Source organism: Ursus americanus, chromosome 2 (assembly GCF_024610735.1).
Source record: "Ursus americanus isolate L20-20 chromosome 2, mUrsAme1.1.p, whole genome shotgun sequence".
Classification (NCBI taxonomy): domain Eukaryota; kingdom Metazoa; phylum Chordata; class Mammalia; order Carnivora; family Ursidae; genus Ursus; species Ursus americanus.
Genome location: NC_142128.1, coordinates 67,662,957 through 67,680,034, shown reverse-complemented (window position 1 = coordinate 67,680,034; position 17,078 = coordinate 67,662,957). Strand labels below are relative to the sequence as shown.

The 17,078-nt window shown below is 42.4% G+C and overlaps 1 protein-coding gene across 5 annotated transcripts; it reads left to right on the top strand.

Moving 5' to 3' along the window:
* The first annotated feature begins 58 nt into the window (after positions 1-58).
* Positions 59-14,447, top strand: TMEM183A (transmembrane protein 183A). Of its 5 annotated transcripts, none has more exons than XM_045787627.2 (8): positions 59-264; positions 466-555; positions 1,402-1,569; positions 6,738-6,894; positions 7,830-8,010; positions 10,446-10,526; positions 12,051-12,198; positions 13,745-14,447. In XM_045787627.2, the coding sequence occupies exons 1-8, from the start codon at positions 156-158 to the stop codon at positions 13,837-13,839; spliced, it is 1,029 nt and encodes a 342-aa protein (XP_045643583.1). In that variant the 5' UTR covers positions 59-155; the 3' UTR covers positions 13,840-14,447. The 5 variants fall into 5 exon arrangements, with proteins under 5 accessions (XP_045643583.1, XP_045643580.1, XP_045643582.1 ...); XM_045787624.2 differs by having other exon boundaries at positions 12,043-12,198; XM_045787626.2 differs by having other exon boundaries at positions 6,735-6,894.
* The last annotated feature ends 2,631 nt before the right edge of the window (positions 14,448-17,078 follow it).

Sequence of the window (17,078 nt, the reverse complement as noted above, 5' to 3'; positions counted from 1 at the left end):
AGGCGGTGATTGGTTTCCGAATGGGGCGTCGGCTGCCAACGCGACGCGGGCCCCGGCCTAAGTCCTCGCGAGAGCCGCGGACTCCGGTGCGGGATGGCCGCTGAGCCAGGCGGAGCTGGCGCGCGGCTCCCGGAGCCGGCTCTCCGGCCCAAGACATGGCCCGGGGGCCCGGCCTGGTAGGCCGGCCTCGCCCCGACACGGTCGCCATGCCCAAGAGAGGGAAGCGACTCAAGTTCCGGGCCCACGACGCCTGCTCTGGACGAGGTGGGCGAAGGGGCGGGGGCGTTGAAAGGCTGGGCGCTGGCGGCAGGGAGGGGGCTGGACAGCGCCGAGGCGAGCGCTCGCTTGCCTGTAATGGGAGGGCGCTGGGGCCGGGGACCTGCAGTGAGCAAGCAGGAGGTCTTGGCGGAGAGGACGCTGACAGAGAGAAGGCCTCCTCCTCTGAGGGTTGTTGCTGTATTTCAGTGACCGTGGCGGATTATGCCAACTCGGATCCGGCGGTCGTGAGGTCTGGACGGGTCAAGAAAGCCGTCGCCAATGCTGTGCAGCAGGAAGGTAGGCTGCCGACGAGTCTCTCAGGCCGGGAAGACAGAACTAGGTGTTTTATTTTCCTGGAACTCCGCCTCAGTGTTTTTCTTGCAAAATCCTTTGGGCATTTTCCCATAAACGTGTTTGCTGTCTTCATCGGCCCCTCATGTATTCGGAGGAGGGGACAGGGAGGATTAGCCAAGAGCAGTAACGCTTTCTATAGCAGAAATATTTTATTTCTCTCTTTGCATCCAAAAAAAAAAAAAAATCTTTGCGTGCTCTTCTGTAGGTTTCACTGCTTTCTTTTTGGCTATTCATCTTTTTCCTGTGGTTCACATATATTCTCCACTTATTCTGCAGTTTGCTTCTTTGTGTAATAACTCTGAAGTATGCTTTTCCTTTTCTCATGCTTCTCTTACTTTCAAACCTTTTACTCACATGTCCCTGAGACTTGTGCTTTTATGACACCGACTGTCTCCAGCTTAGGAACAGGGTCATTTTCTCTCAAACATTGCTCCTCAGAATTTATACAAATGAGAATAGCATTCACTTTTTTTTTTTTTTTTTTTTTTTATCCTACAGGGTTTATAGTGGGAGAATAATACTCTCCCTTTTTCTTCAGGTCTGAAGTTGCCACTTTTAAGGAGTCAGTCTCTGCAACTTTGGGGTCAGTTTGCCCATTGCTTTCCAGTTTTTAGTATTTAAAATGCTAAAATTTCTTTCTTTCTAGTTCTCACCTTTCTTCTGCAGACTCTCTCACACTATTGCTTTTTTCCCCCTTTTTCCCTGCATCCTCATGGATGCTGATATCCTGAGTCCTTTGTATTTCTGCATGGGACTCTGCCATCTCATTCTCCCCTTATTTTCTTCTAGTAAAATCTCTTTGTGGCTTGGAAGCCTCCCAGGTTCCTGCAGTGGAAGCTCTTTCTGGGGTTGGTGAGCCCTGTGACATCATTGACAGCAGTGACGAGATGGATGCCCAGGAGGAGAGCATCCGTGAGAGAACTGTCTCCAGAAAAAAGAAAAGCAAGAGACACAAAGGTATAGGGCTTGTTTGCTTTTGGATTAGTTCTGTCTGTGGTGGTAACTTGAAGCTGTTCACTTTCTCAGTAGGGTAAGAGGTGATACCAGTGGAGAACCAGGGTTTGGATCTTAGAAGTGGGACAGGTTTAATATACCAGGGCTTTCTACTTTTGTCTAAATTTGAGAAGAAAGGAGATTGGTAAGATTCAGTAGATTTCTGGAGCTGTAAACTCGACTATAGTAACCATTCTTTGAGAACATGTCATTGTTAGGTAAAAACCCCTATGGTAGCATGAAAACAAAAAGCCTTTGCATTTCTGGATTTCTGGACAGGTAAGGAATCAAAGATGTGACAAAAATATGTTTTCCCAGATATGTGGAGTGTATCTAACCGGTTTCATTTCAACTGAAGTTAGGTATTACTATGGACTTTTAAGTGCTTTGCAATTATTACTGTCTGCTCTATGTCTAATAGATACTGTGGGAAGTAGAAAAGTATGTGATTTTATACCTAATGGCAATAAAACTCACACAAATGAAACAAAAAATAAGCTAATAATATGTAATGTGCCAAACCTTTGTGCAGTGGTTTGCTCTAGACTTAATGAATCAGACTTTGTTGGGATAGCACCCAGAATAGCCATTCTTAAAGCTGAAGTGGTTCCAGTGATCAGCTAGAGTTAGGGGAAGCTAATGGAATAAGTGATATGTGTATTTTTGATTTCAGATCTACCAGAACTTTTACCTGTACTTGAGAGTCAGATAAACAGATATTTGTACTTACTGAACTACATTGAAGTAATTGATAATTAATGAACTGCCGTTTTACAATTATGCCAGTTATTGTCAGCGATAACCATTCTTTTCCAGAAGGTCAAAATTAATATTGATGTTCCTAACACTTCTTTGTTCCTTAATTTCTTGCTTGAAATTTCTACTCATCATCACCATGCTATTAGAAATTTATCTTGCTCTATTTTGTTTTTGGGCACACTCCATAGAACAGCTTACAGACTTTTAAAACATCTTTATTGACATAAAATTCACTTTTTTAAAGTGTACAGTTCAGTGGTTTTAGTATGTTCACATGGTTGTGCAGGTATCAACATGATCTAAGTTTAGAACATTTTATCATCCCAGACCTATTAGCATTATTTCCTGTTCTCTCCCAACCCTCCCACTCTCCCGGCATACTCTGACCACTAATTTACTTTCTGTTTCTATAGATTTGCCTGTTCTGGACATTTCATATAAATGGAATCACGTAATATGTGGCCTTTTATGTCTGGCTTTTTTCACTTAGCATGTTTTCAAGTTCATTCATTTTGTAGGATATATCAGTCCTTCAGTTTTTTTCAGTTGGCTGTTTTGAATGATGCTGCTATGAACACTCTTGGACAAGTTTTTGCATGGACATATATTTTCATTTCTGTTGGGTAGTAGTGAAATTGCTGAATCACATGATAACTGTAGTTTAAGTTTTTGAATAATGGCCAGTTTTCTTTTTTTTTAAAGATTTTATTTACTTGAGAGAGAGAGAACACAAGAGAGCACAAGAGAGCACGAGCCAAGGGGAGGGGCAGAGGGAGAGGGAGAAGCAGACTCCCTGCTGAGCAGGGAGCCCAACAGGGGGCTCAATCCCAAGACCCTGGGATCATAACCTGAGCTGAAGGCAGATGCTTAACTAACTGACTGAGTCACCCAGGTGCCCTACCAGTGTGTTTTTTGAGGTTTCGATTTTACATTCCACCAGCAGTGTGTAAGAGTTGCAGTTTCTCTATATTCTTGCTAACACTTGTTATTGTCTGATTTTTTTTTTTTTAAAAGATTTTATTTATTTCTTTGACAGAGAAACAGCCAGCGAGAGAGGGAACACAAGCGGGAGGAGTGGGAGAGGAAGGAGCAGGCTCTCCCAGCAGAGCAGGGAGCCTGATGTGGGGCTCGATCCCAGGACCCTGGGATCACGCCCTGAGCCAAAGGCAGACGCTTAACGACTGAGCCACCCAGGCGCCCCTGTCTGATTTTTTAAATCATAGCCATCTTAGTAGATGTCAAGTGGTATCTTACGGTTTTGATTTGCATTTCTCTGATGGCTAATGATGTTGAGCATCTTTTTTGGGGGGGGGGCATCTTTTCATGTGTGCTTATTGCCCGTTTGTATGTCTTCTTCAGCGAAATGTCTATTCAAATCCTTTGCCTGTTTTTTTTTTTTTTTGAAGATTTAATTTATTTGAGAGAGAGCGCAACAGAGAGCACAAGCTGGGGGAGGGGCGGGGGGAGGGAGAAGCAGACTCCTCGCTGAGCACGTAGCCTCATGCGGGACCTGATCCTAGGACTCCGAGATCATGACCTGAGCCAAAGGAGGGTGCTTAACTGACTGAGCCACCCAGACTCCCTCCTTTGCCCATTTTAAAGTTGGGTTATCTTTTTATTGCTGAGCTGTGAGAATTCTTTGTATATTCAGGATACTGGTCACTTACCAGATGTATGATTTGTGGCTTACAGACTTAACTAGTTGTTTGCTCTGCTTTACTCCCATTAGGTTCCTTTATTCTAGTCAGACTGGTCTTTTTTTCCCCTTCTTTCTTTCAGCTTTTTTTTTTTTTTTTTTTTTAAAGATTTTATTTATTTATTTGACGGAGATAGAGACAGCCAGCGAGAGAGGGAACACAAGCAGGGGGAGTGGGAGAGGAAGAAGCAGGCTCATAGCAGAGGAGCCTGATGTGGGGCTCGATCCCATAACGCCGGGATCACGCCCTGAGCCGAAGGCAGACGCTTAACCGCTGTGCCACCCAGGCGCCCCTCTTTCAGCTTCTTTTTAATGAAACAAATACAGAAGAGAGAATAGTCTAAGGAATCCCATCTAGTTCTTACCCAGCATTAACACTTAATCAACTCATGGCCATTTCTGTTTCAGCCACTATTCCCCCACCCCAACATACACACTATGCATTATTCTGAAATAATTTCCAGGTACCCTATTATTATCTCTACATGTTTTGGTAGTTCCGTCCAAAAGACAAATACTCTTTAACAAAAAAAGTTAATCATGTTTAAAAAAATTTACAGTAATTTCTTGATAGCATCAAAATCCTGTTAGACTTGTCTCTTTATTGCCATCACATGTATTTCGTTTTCTAAGTATCTGGGCTTCCTGTTAGCTGTTTATTTCACTTGGAATACTCTTAACCTATACCTATCAAAGTTCTTTCTGTCCTTCATGGCTTATCTCCGTGGAGCTTTCTTTTACTGATTCCATTTCCTACGTTCTGAAATTTCTTAATAATGTTTAAAACAATGAAAATTATTCCTCATCAGTAATTACTGCGTTTTGTCACTAAAGACAGAACATTTTTTTTTAAAGATTTTATTTCTTTATTTGACAGAGAGAGAGACAGCCAGCAATAGAGGGTATACAAGCAGGGGGAGTGGGAGAGGAAGAAGCAGGCTCCCAGCGGAGGAGGGAGCCCGATGCGGGGCTCTATCCCAGGACCCCGGGACCACGCCCTGAGCCGAAGGCAGACACCCAACAACTGAGCCACCCAGGCGCCCCAGACAGAACATTTTTTAATAGCACCCTGCTTTGTAAAAGTCCTGATGGGTCTCAGTGGGAGAAATCCTGACAGTCATCCTTTAGAGAGAGACTTAACATGGGAGATGATGGGGCTCAAACATGATAGGACTAAGCCTTCAGTGGTCACTGGAGATTACAGGGAAGATTAGGAACCAGAAAAGAGGATGTTGTTTTAGAGGTAGTGGTCTCTGTTATGAAGAACCCAATACAATAACCTGACTGAGTCATACTGCTGCAGGAAGCAGTTTGCTCAAAAAGTAGAGGCAGCTTTGGAGAGGTTGTGTAGGGTCTTTTCACCCAGGAAACAGAAAGAAGAAAGCTGATTTTTGCATAGTTCTGTGACCAGGTCTGAATTACAGGTTGGGAGTGGGGTTTGCCCAGATGCAAGTGTCTTTTTTTTTTTCTTTTTTAATTTTTTAAAAAGATTTTATTTGTTTATTTGACAGAGTAAGTATAGGTAGGGGGAGTGGCAGGCAGAGGGAGAGAGAGAAGCAGGCTCCCCTCTGAGCAGGGAGCCAGCACGGGACTCAATCCCAGGATCCTGGGATCATGACCTGAGCCGAAGGCAGACACTTAATCGACTGAGCCACTCAGGCCCCAGATGCAAGTGTCTTTTTGGAGTGTGAGTTTTTACTTGGACCTGAGACACCTAGTGGACTTCAGGGTCAAGAGAATGAATCCTAACGAAGTCTGTAGGAGGAGGAGGTGGGGATACATTGTCACAGGGCATCTTGAGTACTGAACGCCTGTGGCTGGGATCATAGGTCAAACTGGCAATGAAATGAGGAACTAGAAGGAAAGAAATGTCTACAGGCATTTATTGAGTAATGAAAATATACCGTAACTTACCGGGTGTTTTATTGAGTTTGCACTTTGAGGTTTCCTCATACCTTCTTAAAATCAGTTGTTTTAAATGACTGAACTGAAGAAAATGTTTGGTGGAAGAGGACCATGAGGGAAATCAGGGGCAGAGTTTACAGTGCGAAGCTAGAATTTGGAGTAGAAACCTGGGTCTGGGCACCTGGGTAGCTTGGTCGGTTAAGCGTCTGCCTTCGGCTCAGGTCATGATCCCAGGGTTCTGGAATCAAGCCCCACGTTGCGCTCCCTGCTTATCGGAGAGCCTCCTTCTCCCTCTGCCTGCTGCTCTGCCTGCTTGTGTTCTTGTTCTCTCTCTCTCTCAAATAAATAAATAAAATCTTAAAAAAAAAACAAAAACCTGGGTCTGTTTACCTTAATTAGTGGCAAGGTTATGTCTTCTTACTAGTAAAATGGGCACAGTAATATTTTCCTTATTTCTGTTGAAGAATTATTAGAATGGAATGATAATACTGTGTGCAAAACTTTGAAAAACTTTGAAAACTTGAAAATACTATGTGAATAGTTCTTGAAGAAAGGCCTTAAGAATGAGACCCAGTCACTTGGGCAACAGGAAGCAAAAGTTTCCAGCAGCTAGAATAAGCAGGAAATGATGAGTCTGAGAGGCTTTGTTGGACTATTTAAAACTGTTTTCTTAGTGGTGCAAGCCCTGGGAGAATTGAAATGATTGGGGATCTTTAGATATGTACATGATCGAAGGTCAAAGGTTATAGTTCTGTTTTTTCTGTTTCAGAAGACTTGGACGTTGCTGGAGGAGAAGAGTATCCCATGGATATTTGGCTATTGCTGGCCTCCTATATCCGTCCTGAGGACATTGTGAATTTTTCCCTGATTTGTAAGAATGCCTGGACTGTCACTTGCACTGCTGCCTTTTGGACCAGGTTGTACCGAAGGTGCGACCACAGAGACTCACTCTGTTATCTGTGTAGCTGATTTCATTGCTGTTTGTGATTTGGAGCTACTCCCTGGATGGTGACCTCTTTTCCTTTTCTCTACTCCATGCATGGGCATGAACCTAGCTTTGGACTCCTTGAGCCCCTCTCTAATTTAAGTTTGGTTTTATTAATTTGTCCAGGTAATTGTCTTCCCTATGTTTGCCCCTCCCCCCAGCCAGTATCCACTTTCAGCAAAAAGTTGTGCTTCAGGTCTTAAAAAGAACTGTGTTTGACTTGTCTTCAGACGTTTATCTTAGCTAGAATTTTCAAAAGCTGCCTATCTACTTATCTTTCTAACTGGATTCGGTGTTTCTTAGTTGGGTAGTTATCTTGGTGTATCATAGAGTTTTTGTACTCATGCTGCCCTATATATAGTTGTAGTGGTGAGGAGGGAGTAAATGATGGGATTAGTAAGACAGCTAGCTTTTGGTACCGGGTGCAGAAGTGTAATGAAGATTATAAACTGTCAGGATGTTGTAGGAAGGGATATTGAAGTGGAAGGGTGTAGGGAACTTGCTGAGACCCGTGGTGGCTCTTCAGTACACACTCCTTTGGAGCAACTGAAGTATACTGTACTGGTGTCAAGTCCCAGACTTGCCATTTTTTAGAGTCAAATGGGATTTAAAATTTTAACATGAATGGAGTGCAGGATTATAAGGTATATGTGAATTGGTTTTTGCATAGCAAAGAAGCAAAAGTAGCAGAGAAACGAAGGAGGTGGTGATTTGTGTGTGTGTGTGAGAGCGAGAGAACACTGGGACAAGCTAACTACTGGCCAGTAGAATAGTGTAATAGTATAATTAAGTTCATACAGAGACCAGGAGTCCTAGGAGACTGAGGTAGAGCAGGAGAGACAGGTCACATATTGGTAGGAGTAATGTGTCCTCTTTCAGGCACTACACGCTGGATGCCTCTCTGCCTTTACGCCTGCGACCAGAGTCAATGGAGAAGCTGCGCTGTCTCCGGGCATGTGTGATCCGATCTCTATACCATATGTATGAGCCGTTTGCTGCTCGAATCTCCAAGAATCCAGCCATTCCAGAAAGCACTCCCAGCACATTAAAGAATTCCAAAGTAAGTGAGAATTATTGTTGGGGCCTAACTAATGGACTCTTACATGGTGGGCCTGTTAATATGGCTTGTCTCTGGCTTCCTTGATGGGGAGGGCTAGGGCTGTCAATCCCGGGCTGCCAGGGGGCTAACGTAAACTTTCAGGGTTTCAGTTCTCTAAGGCATTCCTGCTCTGCTGGGCTGGCTTCTCTTCTCTTTACCTTAAAGCTTTCTTGTGCTTTTAGCATATTCTTTATTCTCTTTAATTTATTCTCATGCCTTGTACGTTGGACCACTTTAGATGATTTTGATGGTTTGGATTAGGAAGAGCACAACTCAAATGGTAGATGTAAACCATAGTTCTTACAAGATGCTGTAAATCATGATGCAAAGATATAACATGAACACCTTGGTAATTTTCTTTTCCTAATGTGACCTTGATACCTGGGATTCTTCTTTCTTGTTGACCTCTTTAAAAGATTTTGGTGTAGACTTTAACATAGGCTGAGGGCGCACTATTGCCAACCTCTGGGCTCGGTCGTTTCCGAGACTATAAGGTACTCCCACTCACAGACTTTAGCTCTCTAAAATTCTTCCTGTGTCCTGGGCTATTTCTTATATCTTGGGATTTCCCCAGTAGTTTATATTCATACATAGTTTTCAAGTGTTTGGCATTCTTCTGATTTGTAAATAGGTCTGTTAGCCTTTGGTCCTTTCTCTCCTTTTCTCCATAATGAAATATCCACTGAGCTCACCTTTGCCAAGCTAGACTGGTACAACAGATATGATTACTTAGGCAAGTTGATGTCTCAGCCTATTTCTCCTTCAACTAATACCATTGTCTGAATTTTGTATCTTTTGAGTTAGAGGGTAATTTTTATTACTCCATTCCTACCCCAAATCTGGTGTTCTGTAGTACTTTCTATTCTATTTTGTTTTTGTGTTTTGGATGTTCTGTAATGATTCTTCTCCCCTATTTTAGCTCCAGTATGATAATATTCTACCTGATACATATTGATTGAAAGGGTACTGTTGGCTTCAAGATTATCAGGGTTCCTTTGAGGGTTGCAAACTGAGATGGTCAGGGCCTTGGGCTGAGCTCAATTTAATATCACACTAGCTGGTGGCTTTAGGGCGGAGTAGAATGCGGGGCGAGTAGAATTTCACCCAGCAGCTGCTTCTCCTAGTAATATGAGTGGACAGTGTATCATCTCACATTTGCAGTTTCCCTCCTCCAGAAATATTTGATAGTATCAGACCAACTCTGAGGAGGTGGGGGTCATCCCACAGCTAACCACGCTGGGTGTGAATCAGTTGCTGGGAGTAGAGCAGCATTGGGCAAACTCCTCATGCTTGACGCATCCTAGCGGCTCCAGTGCACAATGCAAGTGCTACTGCCTAAATCGAAAATACCTGTGTCTTCATATTCTTGTCACTGTATACTAATTTTTTTGAAGTAGATTATAAAAAGCCAAGGTGGTGATAACTAAGGTCTTAATCCAGACAGTAAGCTCAGGCCACCTGGCTGCTGCTTTGGTGCCTTGTTGTTACAGATCTCTGAAGAGGATATGGGACCTGCAGTGACAGGTGTCCCATGCATGGCCTTGCCACTTGTATAACCACAATCGCATGGCATTCAGGGAGTTGGCAGCATGCCTAAAGGAAGTTGTCCCAGGTTCTTGGACTCCAGCTTTTCGTATTTGATTCTCCCTCTCTCTCTTTTCAATAGCATAGCTTGTATGGGACACTGGAGCCGCTGTGATGGCAGCAGAAGTATTTGCCCCTTAAAGCCAAGCCCATTATTTTTGATGGAACAGCAGGACGTACAGGGCATGTCTGAAGGGCAGGACAGCTGGCACGGCGGACGACCCACCCCTTATCCCCTGGGAGGTACTTAACTTCTTGTGTTAACCTAGCTGTAGCCTGACTTTCATGGAGGGGCTTACTGTAGACTGAATTCAGCCCAGCTCTGTCATTTTCACACCGGCTCTCTGCTCCCAGAAGGTCCTGAGTGGCTTGCACCTGTTCCAGGACAGCCATCTCTGCCAGCCTTATGGCTTTGTTATCATCTTGCCGGTGGCTACTGGCTGCCCTTATATTTTCATATAGAGGAGTGGCTTGCTGACTCAGAGAATGTCCCAGTCTCTAGAGACCATGTTTCTGTCTTTAAAGATGAGAACAGTGGGGGTTGCCCTCAACAGCATCTGAGGTTGACTTATATCGGTCCCTCTTCTCTTTACTGAATAGCCCTGGGACTGTCTCTTTTCATGTTGCACCAGTGTCAAATTGGGGGGGTCTCTATCTGTGCCGAAGTGAAATCTCAGCATTGGGACTGTGGCTGGCCTTGGAGCTGTGAGACAGGTTTTTGCTGATTATTTTCTGTTACCTTATTTTCATTTTTTCCTTTTCTATTGTTTATTTATTTATTTTTGGTTTATTTTGTTTTTATTTTCTTACAGTGCTTACTTTTCTGGTGCAGAAAGATTGTTGGGAACAGACAGGAACCAATGTGGGAATTCAACTTTAAGTTCAAAAAACAGGTATGTAGTCATATCTTCTCTTAGTTTTTTAGGTAGTATGTTGTTCTAATAAATTTCACTAGGCATAAAATTGCCTTATTAAAATCAACTAGTACACATCAAAATTTACAATAATGCCATGAAACGAAAAGGTAGAAGGAACTATTCTGTATGAAAGAGACACAGCAGTATGATAGCTGAATGAGTGGGTGCTGGATCAGGGAACAAAGGGCGTAAAAGACACGTGGGACAATTGAAGAGATTTGAGTATAAGTGTTAGATGACATGAAGTCATTGTTAATTTCTCAGGTGTGATAATGATACTGTGGTTATATATATGTGTCTTTATTTATGCTGAATAAGGGTGGAGCTTCAGTGCTCCTTGCAGATGGTTTTGCCCCCTCCACCATTTTATACATAAAATGAGAGGTGGGAGGAGAGGAAGCGGATATGGTGAAATATCTAGCGGTAGAGGGTATACAGGAGTTTATTGCACTATTTTATTAACTTTCTGTATAGTTGAAGACTTTCTAAAGGTGGGAAAAAGGGGAAAACTTGTTATAACAATGTAGTGAGGTTATTTGCCTATAATTTTTTTGTTTTTCAAAGCAACCAACCATAATTTATATGGTTTTATACCTGAGGCCATTTGGGGAAGTCATGAGGAAAGGGACTGCCGCCAAGAGACTATTTATAAGAAGAATAGATAGTATTCTACTCTGTTTCTGCGTTTTGCTTGGACTGTACCTGAGATCTTGGCCGCACTGAAGATCTCCCTTGCTTGCCTTTACTTTTTATCCTCAGCAGCTCATTTCTTCCTTCTGTCTCCCTTACTTAGTATCTCACTAGGGAGACATATTACAAATAGGATTAGTTATCCCTCACTTGATGGCCAGCGAGTTACAGATAAGTTTATAATGAAAGTAAATCATATTTTTCCATTGATTTTTCATAAACATGGTTTTAGGGAAGAATTTTGGTTTCTAGTCATTTGATTTTAATGTCTTCAGTGTCTTCAACCTGTGATACCCATGAGATGTCGGTGGTAAGTCCACCATAGGACCTTTCTGGGAAGGGGCTGCAGGGCAGTCTCAGCAGTGTTCAAGCTGAGAGTGGAATTAACTGCAGGAGGGTGAACGCTCAGATTTCCTTCACTTCTGAGAGTTGTGGTTCTTTTATTTACGGTGCCTAGAATTAGATGGCCCCTTCTGCTTCTGTCCCTTTTGTGCAGCAGATGTTCTTTGGAGTTCGACGAGTCACGAGGAGTTTGCGATCTTTCAGACCTTGGAGAGCCTCTGATAGAACAATAAGTTTTCATTTCTTGCCAGATGGCAGGAAATACCATCTAAATGAAGCATATACCCACTGCCACATTGCTAATGCAAATGTGTTTCCTCTTCTTTCAAAGGGCAGGTTTTCCTTGATCCGTGTAGAAACCAATATGTATATAAGGAGAACCATAGGATTTTCACTGGTGGAGTCTTAGAGCCATCAACATTTCCTCTAAGCCATTCGAGTAATTCTCAGTTCTCTTCAGTCCCCTAGATTAAAGAGCAAGTGTGTGGGAGGGTTGCAGCCTCCCATTCAGTACGAAGATGTTCATACCAACCCAGACCAGGACTGCTGCCTACTGCAGGTCACCACCCTCAATTTCATCTTTATTCCAATTGTCATGGGAATGATATTTACCCTGGTAAGTGGAGACAGAATATCATCCTTAGCTCTTTCGTAGACTCTCACTATACCTAAGTTTTGAAAGAAATTTGTAAATTTAACCGTTGAGGAAGAAGAAATCTTTGAAGAATTTTTTTAAAAAGTCTGAAAGCAGACTTGTTTATTAGAAATAGAGTTAATTATATCTGAGAATATTTTATCTGTTTCCTTCTTATAGTAAAGGGAATGTTTTTGCTATCTTCTGTGTAGTGATCATTAATATTTGAGAAACATTATCCTTTCAGGGATAATAATGAGACTTATATATGAGCACTGTATGTCAGGACCTTGAAGCTTGCTTGTGGTATCATAAATGGAATACTAAAGTGTAGGGTGACCAGCTCTGTCCCTTATGTGATGATGACTGTTCAAGCCTTAGCTAAGAATTAGATTAGTAAATAACAGATATGTCTCTGGCATATTTTCCAGGTTTTTAAAATTTTTAACTGGATTGAGAACTTGAGAGTTTATGCAGTTTATCTTCTCTGTCCTTTAGGCTTATGTTCAGAGCTATGTGGGGTTCCCTCCTCTGCACCGAAAATAGCTTTGTTCATTTCTTTCCCCTCCCTTCCCTCCTTCCCTCCTTCCTTCCTTCCTTCCTTCCTTCCTTCCTTCCTTCCTTCCTTCCTTCCTTCCTTCCTTCCTTCCTTCCTTCCTTCCTTCCTTCTATATTTATGAGAGAGAGAGAGAACAAGAACTGGGGTGGGGGGTGCAGAGGGAGAGGGAGAAGCAGACTCCCCACTGAGCAGAGAGTCCCACACAGGGCTCGATCATGGGACTCCAGGATCACGAACTAAGCTGAAGGCAGATCCTTAACTGACTGAGCCACCCAGGTGCCTAGCTTTATTCTTTTTTTAATGGTAAAATAAGTAATGCATACTTCATGGAAATAATTTAAATAATACATAAATACATGGAAAAAGTAAAGGTGATCTAGACTTTTACTGGCCTATAACTATTAATCTTTTGGGAACTGTTCTTTAATGTATCTGTTACTATGTACTTGTATACACCCACTCTCTTAAATAATTTTGTTTAATTGAGATTATATCATATATGCTGTTTTGGTGGTTAGGCACCTCTCCGCTCCCTCTAGGTTAAGTCACATTAGTGACTATTTATATACTCATATTCCATGTATTTCATATTCACACAATTCTGTTCTGACCAGCATATACATATAAACAGATTTAGAGATTTTGTGGTTTATTTTACCAAAAATGTGATTAGATGTATGTTTCATGCATCTTGGTTGACTTGCTCAACAATATCTCATCAGAACCCCTTCAAGTCATTTCGTATAGTTCTAACCCAGTTTTTAAAAATTGGCTTCAGTGCTAGTCTATGTGCATGTATCCTAATTTATTCAGCCATTTGAGAGGCTTTCTTTAGCATAGTTTAAATATGAAGAATTTCATTTCGTGGCCTAGCCAGTGTAAATTTTGTCTAGACTGTCTTATTTCAGAGTGAGCCGTGGGAAAACAAGGTTGTTTAATTTGGGTACTGAATTTGCTTTTCTCTCCTAGTTTACTATCAATGTGAGCACGGACATGCGGCATCATCGTGTAAGACTGGTGTTCCAAGATTCTCCTGTCCATGGTGGTCGGAAACTGCGCAGTGAACAGGGTGTGCAAGTCATCCTGGATCCAGTGCACAGCGTTCGACTCTTTGACTGGTGGCATCCTCAGTATCCATTCTCCCTGAGAGCATAGTTACTGCTTCCTGTCCCTGAGGACAGCCCTGAGCTAGGCCAGTCCATTAGTAATCAGATTCCAGTTTGGAAGGGGTGTCTGGATTGTATATCTGGTTTGTAATGCACATGCTCTTGTGGCTCCCAGGGCTCCTGTTAGGAGAAGGAGAAGGATTGACTCAAGAGGAAAAACAACTATGATTTATAAACCTATCTTAATGTAAAAATTTGCATTTGAAAGGAGAAACCTGGCCCTATTTTCTGTGTTAAACCCCATTTGGTGCTATTGAGTTTGTTCTTTATTCTTTTATCCCAGCAAAAATGGATGATCTTGCTCTAGGGAAAAATTAAACTCATCCATCTCCAAACAAGGAAGTTTCAGCATTCCTTTGTGATCAGAGAGGAGCCTTCGAGGCCGGAAATTGTTGCTACTGTTGCTTCCCATTAAGCTGCCCTTCAAATTCAAGTGAATATTTTCTCTTCTCCCTTTACCCTTCTCCAGAAATAAAGCAGGTGACAGGGTTTTCAGAATCGTACAAGATTGACTTGTGTATCTTTCTTTTAAAATAATTTTTGGATATTGTGTAAATATTCTTTTGCCGATTTTGGATTTTAGGTATTTTTTTTTGCATGAGGCTTGGTAATGGTGATGATGACTTTGTGCCCTTGGTACTATACTGGGAACTTTACATAATATCTCTAATTCTCATGATCCTGCAAGGTAGGTGATATTGTTCCCATTCTGTAGCTGAGAAAACTGCATCAGTGATTTACCCAAGGCCATACAGCCAGGTCTTTTCGCTATCCCACAGTTAAAAAGTTCAGTTTTATTCCCTGTAGTAGATGGTGGCAAAGGGGAGTAGGTAGAGTATACATAGATAAGAAAGTAAAAGGGTGGGTAAAAATTTGTGGTATACCTCATCCCTTATCAGCCTAAAAGGATATTAGATTGATGAAAGAGTCTTTGAAATATGTGTTTCTAAGTAAATTGTAAAACTAACCAAGAAAGGCAGGAAGGATAAGAAGGATCGTTAGAAAGGCATTTATTATGCTGAAGGTCATTTGAAAAAATGCATCCCATGTTGAAACCAGCCTCCTGAACTATAGGCACTTAGTGACCTTCTTCTGCTCTGCCCGGGCCTGTGCTGCTTATCATCCTGTGTGTCTACAGGAGCCTGGCCTTTCATCCCTGCAGAAATGCTAATGTCATGTTAGTCATTGCTGTAGCTGGTGTACTCTGAGAAGAGGATCAGGGGTGGGATTTTGGTTTTATTTTGTTTTTGCTAACAAGATAACCTTGCTACTTGTCCTCCCTTCTCAGCCCTCCAAGTTAGCCAGTGAGCTCGTTATTAGCTGGATATTGCCATGAGATGGACATTAATACAATATTCTTAAAACATGAAAATCTTGTGGGGGCAGTTATTATCACAAACCAAACTGTTAAATTAGTGTGTGGTTTTTTCCTTAATCATCCTCCCTAACCCCTGCTATTTAAAGGATATTCTTAGGAAGCATCTGCTTAATACTGCTGCCAACGGTTAAATGTTATTCTACACTGAGGGTGGTACTAAAAGCTGTTCACATGGAAAGTGAGCCTGGGTCAGCAAAAATCAGAATTTGGGCATGTAAATGGTAAAAAGCAAAAGAACCCAAGGACACTAAGCACCTTGGACAATAAGTACCTTTCACCCCCACAAGCAAACGTTGCTTCTTTGAGGCAGAAGGAGAGAAGCACAGAGTTCTGTTTCCCTGGACTGGAGATGCTATGAAGCAAAAGGGAATTATTCTGGTGGATCATTGTCCTCCCCCATGTGGGAGGTAACCTTTAAAAGGGGAGGGAAATTAATTTGGTTTAATAATTGTGTTCTGACTCAACTTCTAAGTTTTTATATTAAACTTTATGATGATGATAGATATAATATTAGGTATCGTCTCAGTTGTTCTTAGCATGATATTGACAGACACTTGGTAAAGTGTGTTATCATGGCTTAGGCTTCCCTCTGCATTGATTGAGTTGCCTTTTCTAGGATGATTCATTTTAGTGAAAGGATGTGTGAAGTGTCTCAGAGATTTCCTTTTGAAGAACCCCAAACCACCTGGAGAAGAGTTGGAACTTTCTGGATTACTTTTGTAAAAACTGCTCTGTAATTTTCACTTTTAAAAATACATCTCTTGATTTTGCTCTCAGGGTCAGACAAACAAAGTAACACAAATTTAGCTTCATTTCTCACCCTCATAATAAATCAGAATTACTCAAATTTTCCTGCCTTCTACTGAAGATACAGGAAACTAAGCCAATTGGTGAATATATTGGGAGGAAGAAAAAAAAGGTATGTGCCACCAATCTCAATGACATACAGCGTTTGTTGCAGAAGATACAGAACATGTGTGTATATTTATAAATGTGTACACATTGCGTGTATATAAAAATTCTTCGCACTTGTAGCAGCACTTACTGGGTATCGTAAAGGATTGAGTAGGCACTGTGATGACACTTCACAAATCAGACGGGAAAGATGCAATTAATAGGCACACGGGACAGGGTAAGGAGCAATTCAGGAAAATGGAGAGATTGCACTAAAATTTGTCAGTCAGGAATTTGGCATTGAGACTTGTCTTCATACTATGTATATATAACAAACATTTCATATTCTAGTAACAGTGTTAGCACAGCCAGGGGCCTGAATTCAGGCGAGCAATACAATTCACTAAAGCGTACACTATGGAAATGTATCTGGATTTCGAGATTCTCCACTTTAGAAATAGATGCGACCAAAAGAAGAGTAATGGGTGCAAGAGAGCAGGTGTGAAAGGTGACAAACCATTGGCAACATGGCCAGGACTGAGGCCAATTTAGGGAGCAGGGGGTTAGATGGGGAACAAGGATGGAGTTCAAATGGACGGACAGAATGCGTGCTGCGCCTCACTGGGAAGGCGAGAGGGCGCCGCTGAGCTCCGACACTGTAGTCGTCTTGGGTAAAATGGTTCTTCATCACCTCAGAGGGACTCTCCAGGCCAAGCCAAGATGGCGCGCAGTAGCGAAGTGACTCTTGTCACGTGCCGGGTTGGGGGCGTGGCCTTGAGGGAGCCGACCAGGCCCCGCCCTTGGGGGTGGGGCCAGAGGCCTTCCGGGGAGGGAGGGGCGGGACTTTGAGGCGGGGCGCTAAGGC